This window comes from Narcine bancroftii, chromosome 10, assembly GCF_036971445.1.
Source record: "Narcine bancroftii isolate sNarBan1 chromosome 10, sNarBan1.hap1, whole genome shotgun sequence".
In the NCBI taxonomy this organism is placed as follows: domain Eukaryota; kingdom Metazoa; phylum Chordata; class Chondrichthyes; order Torpediniformes; family Narcinidae; genus Narcine; species Narcine bancroftii.
The window spans coordinates 75,582,555-75,603,752 of NC_091478.1; the positions used below are offsets into that span (position 1 = coordinate 75,582,555).

Below are 21,198 nucleotides of genomic sequence, written 5' to 3' on the forward strand. Positions count from 1 at the left end.
GTCATACACCTTGGGTTAGGGGATGGGATTTGGAATCACTCTGTATGTGAAGAAAAATAATTCTTTTTGGATGTAATTTGTATTACGGTTGCATTATATGTGTTTTATAATTTGGTGAGTTATCTATTTTGTCATTAATATTATGTATTCAATAAATGTTTTGTATATGCATGCTTATTTCTGAAAATCAATAAAAATATTTAGAAGGAAAGTAGTGATACGAAGGAAAAATAGTTAAGGTAACATCAGCTTGCAACCAAATAGAAAAGCAGACTCCAGATGCTATTTCATTTCATATTACTTTTTCATTATCCAAAACATCTTGAATATTTAAGAATGTGCCCCATCACTTCAACTTCCACAAAAGACTCCGATATGAATTGATGCCGAATTCGCATGAAATACTGTCCTAGAACCTCATTTTTGGATATCTCACCTCCTGAAACTCTCCTTCATGTTTTTTGAACTCCATCAGAAATTCAAGTTCCTGAATGCGTGTATTAGATAACATAACCAGGTGATGGATTCCCTCATCCACTTTATTGTACAATTCTGTTACAGTTTCAAGTGTATCTCTGTAAGAAAATAATGAGGAGCATTAAAATCTTGACTTCCTGCAGAGAAAAGTTTCACTTTTCTTTCTTTCCCTCTTTTCACACAGTAATAACACCACAAATTCCTTACACAATAATGCTTAAATACAGAGCTGTCTGGTTTTATTTCAGAATAAAATGTTTCATTAAATTTATTTATTTAAAGATAATTCCAGCCATTGAAAGCATACTGCATTATTACACCCAATTAACCTCCCAATCCCATATGTTTTTGGAGGATGTAATCAGAACCCTTTGCGAGGTTACTACTCAACTCATGAGATGGCCCAGACCCCATTCATATTGTGCCAGCATCAAACACTTAACAGATCTGAGAAAATCAGTCTAAATGGAAACAAGAACAGTCCCGTTACTGGTAATCCCAAGTAAGTGGCAGAGTCATGTGTGAAATTTAGTGCCAAACCGCTAGTTTGCATTAAACATTCAACCAACAGAACAAAAGGCTCAGAAATGTCTGTCAAAAACAAACAAAAAAGTTGGCTAAAATTGCTAATTCATAGGAGTACTAGCAATTTATCTCAAAACCATAGAAAAAAAGGAACAAATTAATTTTATATCCTGAAGTAACATGTTGTCTGGAATATACAATGGGAAATGAAAGCCTCTATCTGAAGGATTGAATGAAAGTTGCTTTTCCATGGGAAATGAGGAAAATTACTTGGTCAGGTGCAATGAATTGGTTAAACATCATTATCGTGAGAACACATGGAGTCAACAAGGCTATGCTATGAGCAGATACAGCCATTCCACCCCCCACCCCCCACCTTCTCATGTATTGCATGAGAAGTCAGAATAGGGAAAGAGAAAACTGAATAAAAATTAAAAACAAACAAGCTATGGGCAGTGAAACAATTTTGTAACTTTGCTCCAAGTCAACTCAATTTCACTAAAATAAAACTACTTTTATATGCTCATTATTTCTTGATTTGATTTTCAAATGTTTTTATCACTGAAATTTTGATAAATTAAATATTCAAATTACAATAAGTGCATAAATTGCTATAAACTAATAATTTAACACAATCCTGAGGGGAAACAGTTCATATGAAGATGATAAACTGAAGGAGGGCAACAGATTTCCACCTCCCTCCCCTTCCCCTTCTTCCCCCACCCCCCAAATTTTGCAGCTGGGTACTTCAAAGCAACTCTAAAGCCTTATTCATAGCCATAATGATAAACTTTAATGAACCTAGTCAATTATTAATTACAACAAAATCCACTGAAGCACATTGTTTAATATTAGATTAATACACTCATGAACAAAATATGGTGGGAAAAACACATTTTAAATTCTGGCATAAAGTGAAAGGCATGAATAAATCATTTTTGCCATTCAGAATCAGTCATTTTTAAAAATAATCTGATAATACCCATTAAATTAGAATGGTTATTTTGTTCTAACATCTAAGAGGACTTATCTGAGTCATCTGAACAAAAACTATGCCTGCAACAGAAGGTCAGAGCTGGGAATTCAAAAGTGATTAGCTAAATTTCTGACCCTCTGATGTCTTTTCATCATCTTCAAGCCAAAAGCAAGAATGTGATTGAATGTTATCCACTTTAAAATCATGCAGATGAATCGATCAAAAATAAAGCATCCCACACATTTGGCATCAGAGCCATTACCTTAAACAATGACAACATCCATCACTGAGGCACTATGGTAGCTGTGCACAGTATCCAAACCAACCCAAACCCACCATCTTGACCACAGAGAGAGCAAATAGCAGCAGGCATGTGGGAACATGACCACCTGCAGATTCTTCTGCAAAGTCCACACCATGCTGTCTTGAACTATAATTCCCCATTCCTTCATTACCACTATGCCAACACACTACATCGAACCACATTTTAAGTATCCCTTTCTGAGAAGGATTACAACTATTCAAGAATGTGACTCTTCAAGGGAAATGAAAGATGTGCACTAAATGGTGGACCTGTGGTGATGCACATTCTTGTAGCAGCGAACTGGCCCTGCTTGTCACGGTCGGTAGGCGGGACAACTGCGGAAAGGATGGCATTGTGGGACTGTCTCTTCTGGTCCAGGCCGGAAGGTCACGTACATGCTTGCATCATCGGGTCGCAAGCGTCGGGACGTGAGGGGTGGGACTGAGATGGGACTTAAAGGCTGCAGTGCGAGATTCAAATAAAAGCAGTTGTGATACCAGAGCTCACAGGCTGTTGTTTCAATCTCTTCGCTGTGCAACACACTACATTGGTGACCCCCGACGAGTCTCCACATCCTTAAGACTCAAAACAATGGAACAAGTAACTGTAGGTGTCATCTCATTGAAGCTGCCAACTTTCTGGATGAAAAGGCCCCACACTTTGTTCGGGCAAGCGAAGGCCCAGTTCCAGATCAAATAGATAACCTCTGATGTGACGAGACATTTATACGTCATTAATTCGCCTGGCCATCCCTCCCCCCACCCAATGAATCGATGAACTCATTCAAGTGCCGCTGGAGGAAGGTAAATACATGGCTTTGAAAAACCTCCTCTTTAGCACATACGTTCTCTCACGTTGTGAGCGAGCAGCCGTGCTCCAGCACTTGGATGGCCTAGACGACAGGACCCCCTCTGCCCTCATGGATGAGATGCTCATGCTGGCGCATGAAGGGTACAAGAGCAAACATTCATTGAGCAGATGCCTGAGGATATCAGGCTCCTCTTGGCCGATGCGGACTTCAGCAACCCACACAAAGTTGCAGCGCATACGGATGTTCTCTACCATTCGAAACGTGAGGCCATAGACTCCATCAACCATGTTTCGCGGCCACCTCCGAAGACAACGTCCAAGTCTAGTTTACCACGTGAGCAGGCCCCACCCCATCAGAGGATAGAGAGGCCTGATCCCAAATGGTGTTTCTATCATCAACATTGGGGGACATCCGCCCACAGATGCCGTCAGCCATGTTCATTCCCAGAAAACAATGTGGCCAGCCGCCATTAGTGGCTATGCTGGCTGGTCGACCAAATAGCTTTCTCCATGTCTGGGACAGTATCTCAGACCACAACTTCCTTGTGAACACGGGGGTAGAGATTAGCATCATACTCCCTACGGCACTTGAGATGCTCATGAAATCTCATGGTCCTTCCTTCCGGGCTGCCAATAACACCACCATCTGAAACTTCCTGTACATTTCAGCGACAGCTCATACCAATGGTCCTTTGCCCTCGCTTTGGTGGACAAAATCCTGCTTGGTGCAGATTTCCTCCAGGCCCACTCCCTACTCGTCAACCTCCAGAGCATGACTAGTCCATGCTCAGACTTTCCACACAGTGCCCCTTGGCAGATCAAACGAACCATCCACCCAGCTCGCTTCTGTGGAGACCAAACATGGCCAGTACAGCCAACTCCTTGCAGACTTTCCCTCCATTCTGCACTCACAGTTCACAGCAGCCATGTCCAAAAATGGAATCCAACACCATATTGCTATCACTGGTCCACCATTGCATTCATATGCCCGCCGCCTGGCCCCACACAAACTTAACCTTGCCAAAGAAGAGTTTAGGCGCATGGAGGAGCTGGGCATCATCCATCATTCCAATAGTCCACGGTGCCTTAGACCAATGGCAGCTGGAGGCCCTGTGGCAATTACAGACATCTCAACGACACCAGACCGCTACCCAATTCCCCATATCCAGGATTTCACAGTGAATCTTCACGGTGCAAAGCTTTTCTCCAAAGTTGACCTAATCCAGGGATACCATCAGATTCCCGTACACCCAGACGACATCCAAAAGACCGCTATCATCACCCCATTTAGCCTCTGAGTTCCTACGCATTATGTTTGGTTTGAAAAATATGGCACAGACCTTTTAGCGCCTCATGGACGCAATCAAGAGAGACTTGCCTTTCCTTTTCATCTACCTCAATGACATCCTGGTAGCCAGCAGTTTGCCTGCAGAACACATGATGCACCTTTTTCAGCTGTTCACTCACCTCACACAGTTCAGCCTCACCCTTAATCCAGAGAAGTGCCAGTTTGGCCTTAAGGAAATAGACTTTTTGGGCCACAATATCTCCCCAGTCGGTGCCACCCCTTTACCAGACAAATTTGATGCCATCTGGCAGTTTGCCAGACCAACATCACTGAAGGGCCTTCAGGAATTCATGGGAATGGTGAATTTCTACAACAGGTTCAACCCTGAAGTAGCCAAGATTATGCACTTTCTCTTCACATTAATGATGGGTTCATCGAAGGAGCTTGAATGGGCAGAGGAGGCACGGAGTGCATTTGAACGGACTAAAGAAGCTCTTCCCCACACTACAATGCTAGTACACTCACGGATGGACGTACTGACAGCCCTCACCGTTTATGCGTCCAACACGGTCATGGGCGTTGTCCTGAACAGAAAACTGATGACTCATGGCAACCCCTTGCTTTCTTCAGTCAACACCTGAGACCGCCCAAATTGAAGCAGAGCGCATTTGACAGAGAACTACTTGCCCTCTACCTGCATGTCTGTCACTTCTATTACTTCCTAGAAGGGCGCCCGTTCACTATCTACACTGACCACAAGCCACTTACTTATGCCTTCGCAAATTCCTCTGACCTGTGAACTGCCCGATAACAGAGACACATCCTACGTCTCTGAATTCACCACTGCTATCCAACATCTCTCTGGAAAGCACATTGTTGCCGATGCACTTTCCAAGCCTGCAGTCAATGCTCTGTCACAGGGCATCGCCTACCATGATCTGGCTATGGCACAATAGAACGACCCCAAGATACTTAGCTTCAGGACAGCAATCACGGGGTTGCAGCTCCAAGACCTCCCGCTTGACACTGACGGTACCACGCTCCTCTGCCAGCCCCGCCCTCTTATCCCCACCCAATGGAGAATGGTTTTCTACTTAATCCATGGCTTATCACACCCATCCATCCGCACAATAGTGTGGCTAGTATCCACAAAATTTGTTTGGCATGCCCTACGTAAACAAGTCACAGAGTTGGCAAAGAAATGTACAGACTCCAGACGTCCAAGATCCAGCAGCACACCAAGCACCAACTCCAACACTTTGACAGTCAAGCCCAAAGATTCCAACATGCCCATCTAGATAGAGTCAGATTCCTGTCTGTCTCCCGGAGATCCTGCTACCTACTCACAGTGATTGTCAGATATACTCGCTGGTCAGAGGCCATACCCATCCTGGACGCCTCCACAGAAACATGCACCAGGGCTTTCTTCTCCAACTGGGACTCCCACTTTGGTGTCCCGGTGGAGGTTACGACCAACCGAGGTGAACCATTCATCTCTGCCCTATAGAAACAACTCTCCAAGCTCCTGGGCACTCAGCTGCACCATACCACAGCTTGCCACCCTCAAGCCAATGGACTAGTTGAGCATTTCCACTGCCACCTCAAATTGACGCAGATGGCTCGCCTCGATAAATCCAACTGGGTGTAGGAGCTACCCTGGTTCTCCTGGGCATTCGCACAGCGCTCAAGAATGACTTCCTCGGCCAAACTAGTCTATGGAGAGACCAGTGCAGTGGACAATTCCTCCCTGCAGCAACCAAGCATGATGCCGACACCGCCCTCGTCCTTGAGCAGCTGCATGACAAACAGGCACCACCCCTGCCATTGCGACAGTCAACCGCCCTGCCAGTTGACTATTCACCGAATGTCTTTGTATGCAGGGGCACACACAGGACTTCCTTTCAACGACCTTATGAAGGCCCATACAGAGTGCTACACAGAAATACTTCAATGTTCACCCTTGACATTGGGGGCAAGGACGAGGTATTCATGCTGGATTGTTTAAAACCAGCACGTGGACTTGTCCCAGCCAGTACAGTCTCCCCCACCAGTGTGTAGAGGTCAGCCACCAAAACAGCATGCATCTCCCATGACGCATGCGAAGGGTATTGGTGCCAGTTCTGGTGGTGGGGGGGTTGTGTGGCGATGCACATTCTTGTAGCGGCTAACCAGCCTTGCTTGACAATTGTCGGCAGGGCAGCCGCACCAAAGATGGCAGAGCGGGAACGTCTCTCCCAGTCCAGGACGGAAGGTCGCATACGCGCTTGCGTTATCAGGATGCAAGTGTTGGGATGTGAGTGGCGGGACTGAAATGGGGCTTAAATGCTACAGCGCAAGATTCAAATAAAACCAGTTGAGATACTGGAGCTCACAGCTTGTTGTCTCAGTCTCTTCGCTGTGCTCGCTCACATGCTGCAGACCTACCATTAATGGTAACATACTGAAAAAAAAATGGTAAAACTATTTCACCAAGGCTCCTCTAGCTGCACATCCAAACCCTTAAAGCTCTACTCACCCAGATGACTGAGTAAATATGTGGATGGAGAGAGTATAGATAAGGATGGGAGATGGAGACTGGGTACAGAGATTGACCAAATAACTCTCTAGTAAATAAAGCAATCTTGATAACAGTGCATGTTTACTTCCCGCATGCTCTGTCAGAAATGCAGCAACAACTGGTTCAGGTTGGTCACAACAAAGGAGACTGAAAATTCTTTGTCACAGAAAGCACTCTTCACAAGTATTCTTGAAAGATGAATGAAAATATTGATATATTATCAATCTTGAAATAAGAATGTTCTCTATGTGATTGGTAATGCTTGCAAACCCTAATTTGGTAAGATTTTAAAAAAATGGTAAGACGTTTTCTTTTCAAGTTTATTGACCCTGGCCCCCTGGCAAGGAAAGGATTTCTATTGCCCTCACCTGCCAGCCTACTAGCCTCCATATCCAACACAACCTCTACCATTTCTGCCACCCATTACGTAATCCCACCACTAGACACATATTCTCCTCTCCACAGGGATCACTTCCTCCACGACTCCCTTGTCCACTCCTCCCTCCCCACCAATCATCCCTTTGAAGATGCTCCACTTAAGCCCACACCTCCTCCTCACCACCATTCGGGGCCCCAAATATTCCTTCCAAGTGAAGCAATATTTCACTTGAAAATCTGCAGGGGTCATCCAGTGCTCTCGTTGTGGACTCCTCTACATCAGAGAGACTGATCGCAGACTGGGAGATCACTTCGTTGAGAAGCTCAGCTCGTCTTCCACAATAGCGTGAATCTCCATTGGCTACCCATTTTTGAATGGGCACCATCCAACCAGATGGCATTAATATGGACTTCTCTGGCTTTTGTTTACACCCTCCCCCCAACTCACTTCTTCCCCTGTTGCCTTTCCCCAGCTGCCTCTCCCCATTTTCCTGCCTCCTTTCACACAGGTATATTCAAATCTGACCTCTCCCTTTATCATATCCAATTATCACCTTTGGTTGGTCTGGACCCCTCCCCCAGCTGGCATGGTCTGTATTCTGAGATGTCCTGGTTTTTTTGGCTCATTCTGCTTATTTCTTAAAGAAGGGCTGAAGCGCAAAACATGGGCAATATATTGTCCCCTATAGATGAAGAAAGGCCAGCTGAGATCCTACAACATTTCTGTGTGTTTTTACAAGTTTATTGTCATATAATTGTACAAGTGCAACCCAATGAAGCAGCACTCTCCAGTCTTTGGTGCCAGGGTCAGCGCCAAGGCAGCATCCGCAGGCATTACTCCCCCCTCCCCCCCCACCATATGGTTGTAGCCATCCCTGGCCATCAGACTTATCCCTTCCACATCAGTAGCAACTAAGTTGATGCATGCTAACGACTATCCATCTGCCCCTGGCCACGACACTAGCATGCATCAAGCATCCGTAGTGATGCCTGATGCAATAAAAAGAGCATCTTGCTATCCCAGATTAGTGGGATGGCCTCAATTATAGATAGGCTCCTGCTAGCACACCACCACCCCTCCCCCCACCCCACCATGTTGAAAGGTCAGTCCCTGACCTCTCTGACATACAATCTGGTCCCAATCCTGTTTGGTGCAAAACACATACAACCAGAGATAACACACATTCAGACAAAAATACATATGCAGGACAAGAATTCATCAACACAAATAAATAGTTTCACGAATATGAAGAGCCTTGGATGGTTAGTGTGAGCAGTTCCTTTGTTCATTTTGCATTCTCACTACCTATGAGAAGAAACTGTTCCTCAAGCCTGGTGGAGCTGGTTCTGATACTCCTATTATCTCTTCCCCCTTAGGTGCAGCTGAAAGATGCTGGTGGAAGGGGTCCTCAATAGGGGGAGGAAAACTCCATTGGTCCTCTCTGCCACTCTTAAGGTCCTGTGGATTGATCTCCAATCCATTTCTCTGCAGCATCCAACCTGTACCACACTGTGATGCAGCAAATCAAGATGCTCTGGATAGCGCTCCTGAAGAAAGTTAACATAATGAAGACTGTTTCAGTCTTCTCAGGATGTGTAGTCGATGTGGCACCTTCCTGACAAGGGAGGAGTTGTTGTGTCCACAATTTTATTTTAATTTAAAAAATGTAGACATACAACATGGTAACAAGCTCTTTCAACTCAGAAACCTGTGCTGCCCAATTACAACCAATTAACCTACAACCCCTAGTACATTTTTAAAGAGTGTGTGGAAACCTGAGCCCCCTAGGAAATTCCACGTGGACATGGGGAGAATGTATAAACTCCTTACACACAGTGCAGGATTTGAACCCCAGTCCCAATGGCTGGCACTTTAACAGTACTGCGCTAACCGCTGTGCTAACTGTGCCACCCTCTTAACTAGGTCACTAGTTAAGTGAGCTCCAAGGAACTTAGTGCTTGCAACTCTCAACTACAGATTGATGTGATATGCAGTGGAGGGTGGTCTTTCCTGGTCCTCTTGAAGTCCACGATCATCTCCTTTGTCTCGTCCACATTGAGATTCTTGATCTTGTCCACTTTGAGGACCTAATTCTCTCCCACCCCCACTCTGCTTGTTTCTACATCCTACCCAAGATAAATTTCTGCCTGCTCCTGTCCCACTGAACTAGTTTCATCCTTCCTTGATTCTATCCTTTCTCCCCTGGTTCAATCCCTCCTCACCTACATCCACCACACCTCACATGCCCTCCAACTCCTCAATATCTTCAGATTCCCCAAACCGGACCACCTCATCTTTACGATGGATGTCTAATCCCTTTATACCTCTATCCCCTACGCTAAAGGTCTGAAAGACTTTGCTTCTTCCTGGACCAAAGACCTGACCACTGTTACGGAGTCCAGAGGACCCAAAAAACCAGCAGCATTAGATATTCACCACAACAGAGAGTTATTTAAACAAAAGTAATTTTTAATTATATGTGAACAAGAAAACAGAATTAAACTTTAACTTATTACTTAACCTAACTACTTAATTCCCCCCTCTAATACTAAGCGCAGGTGTGTGTGCAATGTATATTTAAGATTAGAAAAGTTCTTTGGATCACAGTCCAATCTCACTGGTTGCAGGCAATTCTTGTATTGTGCACAGAAGTTAGCATTAACAAAGTTCACCAGTCTTTGGTGCTTAACAGGCAAATGGTTACCACTCAGGAGGGTTCTTGCTGGTTTTCAGAGAGAGATTCCTTTCCCAGGACATCTGCAATAGATTCTTTCTCAATCAGTCTTGCTGATGAAACTTGCCCCTTTCAGGGTTCTCTAGATGATCCCCTTTCTTTCAGGTCACCTTTCACACCGCCAGTCTTCTCCGTTGATCAAGCAGCCTTCCAAAGTTTCCCAGCTTGTTCTTCAGGAACTGATTTCTGTGTCTCTCCTCTCTGTTTTCCACCCTCCCTCTCTGAGAGCAAAACTGTTCTCCTCTGCCTGCAAAGATCACATGTTCCCAGGAAAGCTGCTGTCACTATTTTGTTGCCTTCTGCAAAAAGCATTCTGCAAAAGTCCTGCAAATATTCTGTATTTTAAAATGTGTGTGTGCGCAACCGCTCTAACAATTCCTCCCAAACCACATCTAAATTCTCTGTCACACCAGTCACACTCCACTACCACCCTCCTTTTCCTCACTCTAAATTACTTCTCCTTCAACTCATCCCACTTCCTTCAAATCAAAGGAGTACCCATGGGTACCCACATGCCTGTTTGTAGGCTTTGTGATGCAATCTATGCTGCAAGCCTACACAGCAAGACCCCCACCTCTTCCTCCAGTATACAGACGACTACATTGGGGTTGCCTTATGCACCAGCAAGGTGCTTGTCAGCTTCATCCACTTAGTGTCCAACTTCCACCGCGATCTCAAACTCACCCGGTCCATCTCTGATAATTCTCTGCCCCTTCCTGGATCTCTGTGTCCCCATCTCAAGAGATAAGATTTCCACTGTTATATACTACAAACCTTCCAACTCCTACAACTACGTGGACACCCTCACATCCTCACAGCCTGCCTCCTGCAAGGATTCCATCCCCTTCTCTCAATTTTTCCATTGCTGATTGGGAGATCGGTTTACTCACATGTCTGTCCATGGCCTTATGTACTGTCCCACCCTGACCACCCATAGATTGGAGGAACAGCACCTTATTTTCCTTCTGGGCACCACCAGCCACATGAACATTGATTTTACTGCTTTACTTTAAACCTGCTGGCCTTTTCTTTCCCCACCCCCCTTCACCGGTCCTTCCAGTTCTTACGCCCACACAACTCTACCATCCCCCACCCCTCCTCAATGCTGCTGTCCTCTCCCTCCTTTCTCCATCTATCATCTCTTGCCTTGTCACCTCCACTTACCTCCACCTACTCTTTTCTTCGGACACTTGCCGGCATTCTCTCATACTTTGATGAAGGGCTCAAGCCCGTAACATCGGTTCTGTATCTTTCCCTTTGCTATAGAAAAGAACCCTGTTTGACCTGCCGAGCTTCTCCACCATTTTGTGTTTTTACTTCAACCAGTGTCTACAGAATTTTGTGATTTACTTGAGACTTGTTACTCACACCATTTCATGAAATTTTCCACTTTTCTGTTGAGCCACTCATCGATTCATTTATAAAGCAACAATTATCTTTTTCCCTCTGAAAGAACCTCCAAAGTATTAATCATTTGATGTTTATGCCCAAATTTCTGAGAAGCCATGACAGGAAAAACATACTGTATTCACACATATACTGTAAACACATGCAGTGCCTCAGTTTGACTTAAGTTCACAATGACAAAGCATGACAATTCACAAAAGAATTCCCATTATTAAATGTGGTGATACAACCACCAGCCTGCTGCGGGGGCAATCTCTGTACCTGCAGGAAGACCACTTAAGGGGCTGTCTCCACCTAGCCGGCTGTTAGTCAGCTGACCTGAACATAAACCTGAGCTGTCCCCTCCTGAGCCAGTCACATGGGGAGCCACCAAGGCTTGAAATGGTGTTCAGACTTTTACTGGAATAAAGCCTGTCATACAGTCTTTTGAGTTTTGTGCTTGCTTGCTGCTCCTCAGCGCACAATTTATTCCAGTAAAATTTTAAAGAGAGACCATGGAGAAGTTTCTGACAATCAGGAGCCTGGAGATCGACCCCCACACCTGGATGCCCAGGCACACTTCGAGATCTGGAAGCACGCAATTGAAGCGATCATCCTAACACAGGCGGAGGTGATCAATACGGCTCATGGTGCTCCACGCCAAGCTAGGCCCGTGAGCTTTCCAGGCCATCAAGAACTGCATGGATTACGAACCTGTGATGGCTGTCCTGGAGAGTATGTACAAGCCCCCAGGCCCCAGCAGCCAGGTGAGACAGCAGATGCCTATCTGGGGGCCCTGCGTGAGGTAGCCCGCCTGTGCCTGGCCGAGACCAGGGTGACCGAAGGGGAAGTGGAGCGACTGATCCAGGACGCCTGCATGTGAGGATTGCGCTTGAGGAGGGCCCGACAGAAGCTGCTGGAGGAAAACATTGCCTCACTTACCAAAACAATGGAGATGGATGCTTCCTGGAGGCTGCAGGTCATCATGCAGAGGTCTTCGATGCCCGACTCCCCCAACCCCCGGCCTGGTAGATGCAAACAACCACCATCGTTGAAGGACCCTACGTGGAGGAGACAATCGCAGCTGCCGCACAGCTCACCCCTGTATGTACTGCAGGTCTTAGTGTGGGTCAGACAGGCGATCCCGCAAAGCCTGCCCAGCAAGGTACTCGTATTGCTCCCAATGCGGGAAGAAAAGCCACTTCACTAAGGTGCGCCTTTCCAGGCCTGTCGGGAGCACTGCTGCCCTCCACGACCAGCTGGGAGCCCTCCCAAACGTCACCATGTGCGATGACCGGTCAACGCCATTACTCACCCTGCCACTTCTTCTCTCGCCACTGACATCAATTCCGGCCCAGCTACTGACCCACACTGCTGCAGTGTGCTCGCCCCGGGCCCCACCATCTTCCTCCAGACAACTTCCACCTGCAATGAAGGCATCACTTCTACTCGCTCGGATGACATCACCTCCAGCTTCACTGCCGGTCAAGTCACCTGACCAAACCGATGCCATGTGCATCCACCAGGCACCTCCATCTTGTGCCAGCCAGACCCTAACTGCACATCGAATGGATGATGTGGTCAATATGGGTGCATACCCTATTGTCCACCCGAAGCACCCCACACACTGGAAGGAAGCCGGATCCATCGGGGAGCAGTGACTCGGACCCTGAGATGGTCCTAGCGTCTTTCTTCTTTTCTTTGGCTTGGCCTCGCGGATGAAGATTTATGGAGGGGTAATGTCCACGTCAGCTGCAAGCTCATTTGTGGCTGACAAGTCGGGACAGGCAGACACGGTTGCAGCGGTTGCAGGGGAAAATTGGTTGGTTGGGGTTGGGTGTTGGGTTTTTCTTCCTTAGTCTTTTGACTGTGAGGTGGGCTCTGCAGTCTTCTTCAAAAGAGGTTGCTGCCCGCTGAACTGTGAGGTACCAAGATGCACGGTTTGAGGCGATATCAGCCCACTGGCAGTGGTCAATGTGGCAGGCACCAAGAGCTTTCTTTAGGCAGTCCTTGTACCTCTTCTTTGGTGCACCTCTGTTTCAGTGGCCAGTGGAGAGCTCGCCATATAACACGATCTTGGGAAGGCAATGGTCCTCCATTCTGGAGACGTGACCTACCCAGCGCAGTTTGATCTTCAGCAGCGTGGATTAGATGCTGTTGGCCTCTGTCATCTCGAGTACTTCGATGCTGGAGATAAAGTCGCTCCAATGAATGTTGAGGATGGAGCGGAGACAACGCTGGTGGAAGCATTCTAGGAGCCGTAGGTGATGCCAGTAAAGGACCCATGATTCGGAGCCGAACAGGAGTGTGGGTATGACAACAGCTCTGTATACGCTAATCTTTGTGAGGTTTTTCAGTTGGTTGTTTTTCCAGACTCTTTTGTGTAGTCTTCCAAAGGCGCTATTTGCCTTGGCGAGTCTGTTGTCTATCTCGTTGTCGATCCTTGCATCTGATGAAATGGTGCAGCCGAGATAGGTAAACTGGTTGACCGTTCTGAGTTTTGTGTGCCCGATGGAGATGTGGGGGGGCTGGTAGTCATGGTGGGGAGCTGGCTGATGGAGGACCTCAGTTTTCTTCAGGCTGACTTCCAGGCCAAACATTTTGGCAGTTTCCGCAAAACAGGACGTCAAGTGCTGAAGAGCTGGCTCTGAATGGGCAACTAAAGCGGCATCGTCTGCAAAGAGTAGTTCATGGACAAGTTGCTCTTGTGTCTTGGTGTGAGCTTGCAGGTGCCTCAGATTGAAGAGACTGGACATTCCCCATGGACACGGGCGCTCAATGAAGGACATCCCTGTCAATGGGAAGGCAACAAAATGCCTATTCAATAGCGGTAGTACTGAGAGCTTTGTGCATCCAAATGGCTCGGACACTAAAGCTCAAAATCTATCCCACAAATTTTTCCATCGCTTTTGCTGCCCAGGACCGCTCCATCTTACTGCTCAGTGGAATTGACAGTAATGGTTCTCAGGCTCCTGGTTATGCTCCTAGTTAGCCCCAGCTCTGTGCCCCAGTCCTCTTAGGGCTGGACTTCCAGTGCCACCTCCAAAGCATTACCCTTGCCTCCGGCGGGCCCCTCCCCCTGCTCACATACCATAGCATACAGCCCAGCCACTGCCCCCAATCCACCTGCGGCCTCTCCACACTACGGGTAACCTCTGCTGCCCTCTTCAACTACCTTACGTCTGATTGGAAGCCCGTAGCTGCCAAGAGCAGGCGCTTTTGCGCGGCCGACAGGGCCTTCATTAAGGCAGAAGTGAGGTGGATTCTGGCGGTGGGTATCATAGAGCTCAGCATCAGTACCTGGAGAGCCCAAGTCCAAGTGGTAAAAGGGGGTAGCAAACTGAGGATGGTCATCGATTATAGTCAGACCATAAACCGGTACACTCAACTGGATGCCTACCCCTACCCCAAATAGCTGGCATGGTCATTGAGATAGCCCACTATAAGGTCTTCTCAACAATTGACCTAAAGTCAGCCTACCACCAGCTCCCTATCCACACCTGGGATAAACCATATACCACCTTTGAGGGAGACTGGCACCTCTACCAGTTCCGCCAGGTCCCATTTGGGGTCACTAACAGGGTCTCTGTTTTCCAGCGGGAGATGGACCAGACGGTAGACCGGCACAACCTAAAAGCAACCTTCCCATATTTGGACAATGTCATCATCTGTGGACACGACCAGCAGGGCTACGATGACAACCTGGAGAGATTTTTACGAATGGCTGAGGAGCTGAACCTCACTTACAACATGTTCAGCACCACCCACCTCACCATCCTAGGGTACATCGTGGAACATGGTGTTATTGGTCTGACCCAGAACGCATGTGTCCACTAATGGAACTGCCTCTCCCCCACACACTCAAGGCCCTCCGCAGGTGCTTTGGGCTTTTCTCCTATTACTCCCAGTGGGTTTCTCATTTTTCGGACAATGTCCGCCCACTGGCCCAAGCCACCAGCTTTCCTCTCCCTCCCAAAGCACAAGCAGCTTTCGCTCACATCAGGCAGGACATTGCTGATGCCAAAATGCATGCCGTGGACAAGGACTCCCCATTCCAGGTGGAGTGCGATGCCTTTGATGTTGCCCTCGCAGCCACCTTCAACCAGGGGGGGTGGGGGGGCGACCAGTGGCCTTCTTCTCCAGGACCCCCCACAGTTCCGAGCTCAGGCACTCCGCCATTGAAAAGGAGGCCCAGGCGATCGTGGAAGCGGTCTGCCACTGGTGCCACTACCTGGCAGGCAGGAGGTTCACCCTCCTCACCAACCAACGCGTAGTGGCTTTCATGTTCAGCACCACCCATGAGGGCAAGATCAAAAATAAGGTCATGCGCTGGAAAGTCGAGCTGGCCACGTTCAGCTACGACATCCAGTACAGACCGAAAAAGTTCAACGACTTCCCCGACACCCAAACCTGCGCCACTGTGCAGTCCGACCAACTGCAGATGCAGCATGACACCCTTTGTCACCCAGGCATTACATGCCTGTACCATTTCATCAAGTCCCGGAACCTCCCCTTCACCGTCTAAGAAGTCAGGTCCATGACCGAGTCATGCAGGGTCTGCGTGGAGTGCAAACTGTGCTTCTTCCGCCCGGCACAGGCCCACGTTGTCAAGGCCACTCGATCCTTCGAACAGCTTAGCATCAACTTCAGGGGCTCCTTGCCTTCCATGAACAAGAACGTCTACTTCCTCGCGGCCGTAGATAAATACTCCCGTTTTCCCTTTGCTATCCCTTGCCTTGACACCTCCACAGCCACAATTATCAGGGCAATGACGCAGATATTCACCATGTTCAGATACCCGGCATTCATCCACAGTGATCAGGGGTTCGGCTTCATGAGTGAGGAGCTGCTCCATTACCTGGTAGGGCGAGGCACTGCGGCTAGTCATACAACTAGCTACCATCCGAGGGGCAACAGGCAGGTGGAGCACCACATTAAATAACCAAAATTATACATGATAGTAAATATTCTTTATGAAGCAAGAAAAATCATTAGTAAAGTGAAATGCAACTGAATGCACTCAGAGACAGATGAGGAGTACAAATAGGCTTTTAATAGTTTACAATCAATGGCCAGTAGGCACAATAGTCCTCAGGTGAATCTGAGGTGAGGCGGGAAAGCCAAGATTTATATTGGGATAGGTGAAGGTAGAGCCAGGAGAGGAGCCAGCCATCTGAACAGTGCATAGAAACTGAATTCCAGTGCATTGCAATCATCCCTTCCAAGTTAAGTCTGTCGGGGGTCTGGTAATTCTGGTCGAGTGCCTCAGTCCTGGAGGACTTTGGGCTTCCTAAACTTTCTGGATCCCCTGTGGTACAGGGTCAGTGGGTCTTGAGGGCTACGGCTCAGGTCATGGAGTGAATTGGTTCACTTCCCGAGCAGCGTCCTCCGAGACCCTGAGTAGGGTAGGTACTCAGTAGTTCCTGGCACACTTGAGGCATTGGGCCCTCAGTTCTAGTGGGTACCAGGTCTCTGATTGAGACAGTGTCTACTAAGCAATCAGTCAAATGTTCATTTACTCTCAACTCCATCATCAAGTTATTCAATTGGTGAGGTACTGCGTGATCCAGGAGGACCAATGCCAGTGCTCCAGAAACCCCATCGTTCCCCTTGCTGATGTTGACACTCTCCTCTTGGCCCACGGGCAGACAAGATGGCATCTACCACAAGGTGCGGCAAGTTGGCCGCCCTCCATCTTGATCCAACGATGGACTAGGTGGCGCCGACCTCGAGGCATGGCAAGATGGCCACTGTAGCTTCCCGCAATGCTTCACTTCCAGTGGCGGGTCCTGCCACGAGGCACAGCAAGATGCTGGCGGCAAGCAGAAGGAAGAGGCAGAGGCCAGTCCTTTGGGACTCGGGCACGGGTCGAACAGTGATTCAGGGGTGGCACACACAGTCACCCCTTTGGGTTCCCTTTACCTTGGCAGACCTTCACCAGTGCCCTCGCATACCACATTCTGCGCACATGGAGTCCTTCACAGGGCATCGAGCATGGGGGTGCTGTGCCTGTCCACAGCTGCAGAGTTCGGCGCTGGGGCTGCGGGGTTCACAGGCACTCCAATGACATGGTCCTCTGAAAGGGCGCTGCTTTTGCATATGCAGTCATCAACTTCCAGTTGGGCCTGCTCGAGGGTTTTTGCCAGCTCCAGGGTGCTGGCCAAGTCTTTCTTCCCCAACTCCCAGCAGTCTCTGCCTCACAAACCTCGACCTCACTCCTGCCACAAGGGTGAACCGGATTTGTTCTTCCTCTCTCACCTGGGCCTTGGCCGCTTTGTAATGGCATTTTCTGGTCAGGGCCAACAGTTCAAGAATATAATCATCCAACGACTCACCCAGATGCTGCTGATGTTGTGAGAGTCAGTGTCTCGCCAGCACATCACTCTGGGGCCTCATGCAGCCTTCTTTGGCTGACTCGTAGGTAACAGACTCTGATGACAGCAAACCGTTTGGAATCGACTCGAGAGAGAAGTACCGATCTCAGTCCACCATCTGAGTTGAAGATGTCTTGTGTGGCCATCAGGTAGGACTGAAAGCACTCCAACCAGTAGATGAATTCCTCTGGGGCCTCAAGGGACAGAGGGTCAATCTGGAGCATGCTTGGCTTCAAGAGTGCTTCCATCCCATTTCAAAGTTAAGCTATTAAAATTGTAAAGCGACTGAATGCACTCAGAGACAAGTGAGGAGTACAAACACGCTTTTAATAGCTTACAATCAATGGCCAGTGGGCACAATAGTCCTCAGGTGAACCGGAGGTAAGGTGGGAAAGCCAGGATTTATATTGGGGTAGGTGAGGGTGGAGCCAGGGGAGGAGCCAGCCATCTGAACAATACATAGACAGTGAATTCCAGTTCACTGCATAAAGCTCCTTAATTATTTGGAATATTGTGTACAATTCTGGTCACCACGCTATAGGAGGGATATGATTAAGCAGAGGGTGTAAAAAGGATTCACAACTGCCTGGATTGGAGGCCTTGAGTCGTATGAGGAAACTGCATAAGCTATGGCTATTTTATTGAAATGAAAGAGGCCAAGGGGTGACATTTTTGAGGTTTATAAAATTATGAAACACAAATATAGGGTAGATGGTCTTAAACTAGAGGGAGTCTTAAACTAGAGGGATTAAAGGTCAGGGGGAAAAGATTTAAAAGGACCCGAGGTATAATTTTTTTCACTCAAAGGGTGGTGGGCATATGAATGAGCTAACTGAGGAGATTGGTAGAGGGAGGAACAATTACAACATTTAAAAGATATTTGGCCAGGTTCATGAATAGGAAATATTTAAAGGAATGTGAGCCAAAAGTAGGCAAATGGGATTAGTGTAGATTGTCAATTTATTTGGAAGAAACAAGTTAGTTGCAAAAACTTACAGCACAGAAACAGACACTATGTCTATACCAACCAAGTTGTGTACCCACACTAGTCGTATTTGCTCTCACTAGGATTATTTCAGGGCTGTACTACTCAATTCATCTATCATTTAGAAGATATAAACACTTCACACAGAGTGGTCAAAGCAACCTAGATTTATATATATCTCATATACTCCAAAGCAGCAAGATGCTTCAAATAAATGATTATTAGTCAAATATTTCACACCATGCAAAAAAGGAGACGATTTAACAACCAAAGGTTTGGACAACAAAATGCCCTTACAGGATAAAGAGAGAGACATGGAGATGTGAAGGGATGGGAAATTTTTGAGCTCAAGGTCTGGATAACTGAAAACAAAGAGTAATGAGCATCAATATTGTACTAAAGGCCAGAAATGTTTAAGTGCTGAGACCATGAAAACATGCAGATTTGGGGAAAAAATGTCAAAATATGGAGGCCAGAGAAGCCATGAAAGGATTTAAAAACAAGAATGGAAATGTAAAAACTTAAGTCCTAAAAAAAAAATCAGAAATATATGACAATGGATGTGACATATTGAAAAGGATAATGGAAAGTGGCATAATGTTTTGAATCATCTTAAGTTCATGCAGAGTGGAATGTGGTGGGCTGATCATGAGAGCATTGGCATAGTTAAATGATGCAAAAGTATGGATGAGATTTTTCAACATCAGATGTGTAAGGCAGGGGCAAAGTTGGATTAAGTTCAATATCTTTTCAGCTACTTATGGAGATAGTTTAGTAATTTTCAAATGTCATTTTGTTGTATCATCATTAATGGAATCAAAAGTCTGACAAGAGCATTTACAAAGGCTGGGTGGAGAGAGCCTTCAAGTCTTCAGTAAACAAGAACACTGTCATAAAAAAATGACTGGAAAAGTTAGCGAAATGTTCTTACAGCACCAGTGATCCGGGTTTGAATCCAGCGCTGTAGGAAGTTCTCCCCATGTGGGTTTCCTCTGGGAAATCTGATTTTCTCACACCGTTCAAAATGTAGCTGAGTTGTAAGTTAATTGGGTGTAATGGGCTCGTGGGCTGAATGCGCCTGTTACTGTGCTATATGGCTAAATTTAAATTTAAGGTGGAAGTAGACAATCACAGTAAAGTTACAGATATAGAGTTGCAAACTAGGTGAAAGTTGTAACTGGACTGGCTCAGCCTAAATTTCCAGAGAATAATATTATCCAGCCAGATTTTGTAGTGAATGAAAGAATGCTCAATGACCTAATAATTTATTGATCTTTTAAATTAAAATTCTTTTTGCAGTTTTAAATATTTTGGTAATTATCATACACATGTATTGTATACTCAGATCAAAAATATTTTACCGTGAAGTAATTGTGGCTTAAATATACAATGAAATCTTCTTGTAGTGAAGAGCAAAATTTTAAATCATTTTACAGTAGGAGTAGTTCAAAATTCACAAATCTACTAATTTTCATTCACTTTAGTGGAAGAAGCTTCAAACGTAGCAATAAGTGACATACAATCACACACTCTAGACACGAGTACAAAAACATGACTATCCCAACATTTCTTTGGGTTTGAAAATATATTGTATATTTGAAGATGAACATGAAATTCTTTAAGATAATATAAACACATAATGCTGGAGAAACTCAGCTGGTCAAACAGTGTCCTTTATGTAGCAAAGGATATTTGATTTATGACTGTATTTTTATTTTTACCTTTGCTACATAAAGGACACTGTTTGACCAGCTGAGTTTCTCTAGCATTTTGTGTTTTTACTTCAACCATGGTGTCTACAGATTTTCATAATTTACTTCTGAAGATACTATGAGTGACTGAGCTAATGGTATTAGCTTTATCTTTCATACTACAGTAAAACTCCAATAATTTGCTAACGGATCATTTGGAAATCCTGATGGTTTAGCATCCAGCTCATTAGGTTATGTTTCCAATACACCAAAGCCCTATTTTCCATTGTTCTTTTCAACTTATTAAGGCCCTGGTTTCTACTCTAACAACACTATTAAAACACGCTAGGACCCTGGGTCCCCTGCTCCATCCAAACACACTGAGACTGCTTCCACATTCTTATATAACTCAATAAGGACCTGCTTTTTTCATTCCCTTTCAATTTACTGAATTAATTGAAATATGTATAATTACATTATTTGTTTTAAAAAAAAAGATGGTGCCTCTTGAGTCATGAATATGCTGGAAGATCAGTATTTTACTGTGCCACAAAATTATGGCCATTGACTATCAATCTTCCCAATGTTTAGCAGCAGGAATTTTCTGGTCATTCAAGTGTGGAAGATAGATAATCAATGTAACAAATCAATGAAGATGGACAGCTAGAGAGAAGTCTTAACTGTAACTGCCTTTGAATCATTATGTCTCAAA

General features: G+C 46.1%; 1 protein-coding gene across 6 annotated transcripts in view; it reads right to left on the reverse strand.

Annotated features, from left to right (window-relative positions):
• plekhg4 (pleckstrin homology domain containing, family G (with RhoGef domain) member 4) overlaps positions 1-21,198 on the reverse strand; it is a 193,918-nt gene that overhangs the window by 58,216 nt on the left and 114,504 nt on the right. For all 6 annotated transcript variants that reach the window (XM_069901416.1, XM_069901414.1, XM_069901413.1 and 3 more), the window contains one exon: positions 437-575. In XM_069901416.1, the coding sequence (XP_069757517.1) occupies positions 437-575 (139 nt within the window). The remainder of the gene's footprint in view (positions 1-436; positions 576-21,198) is intronic.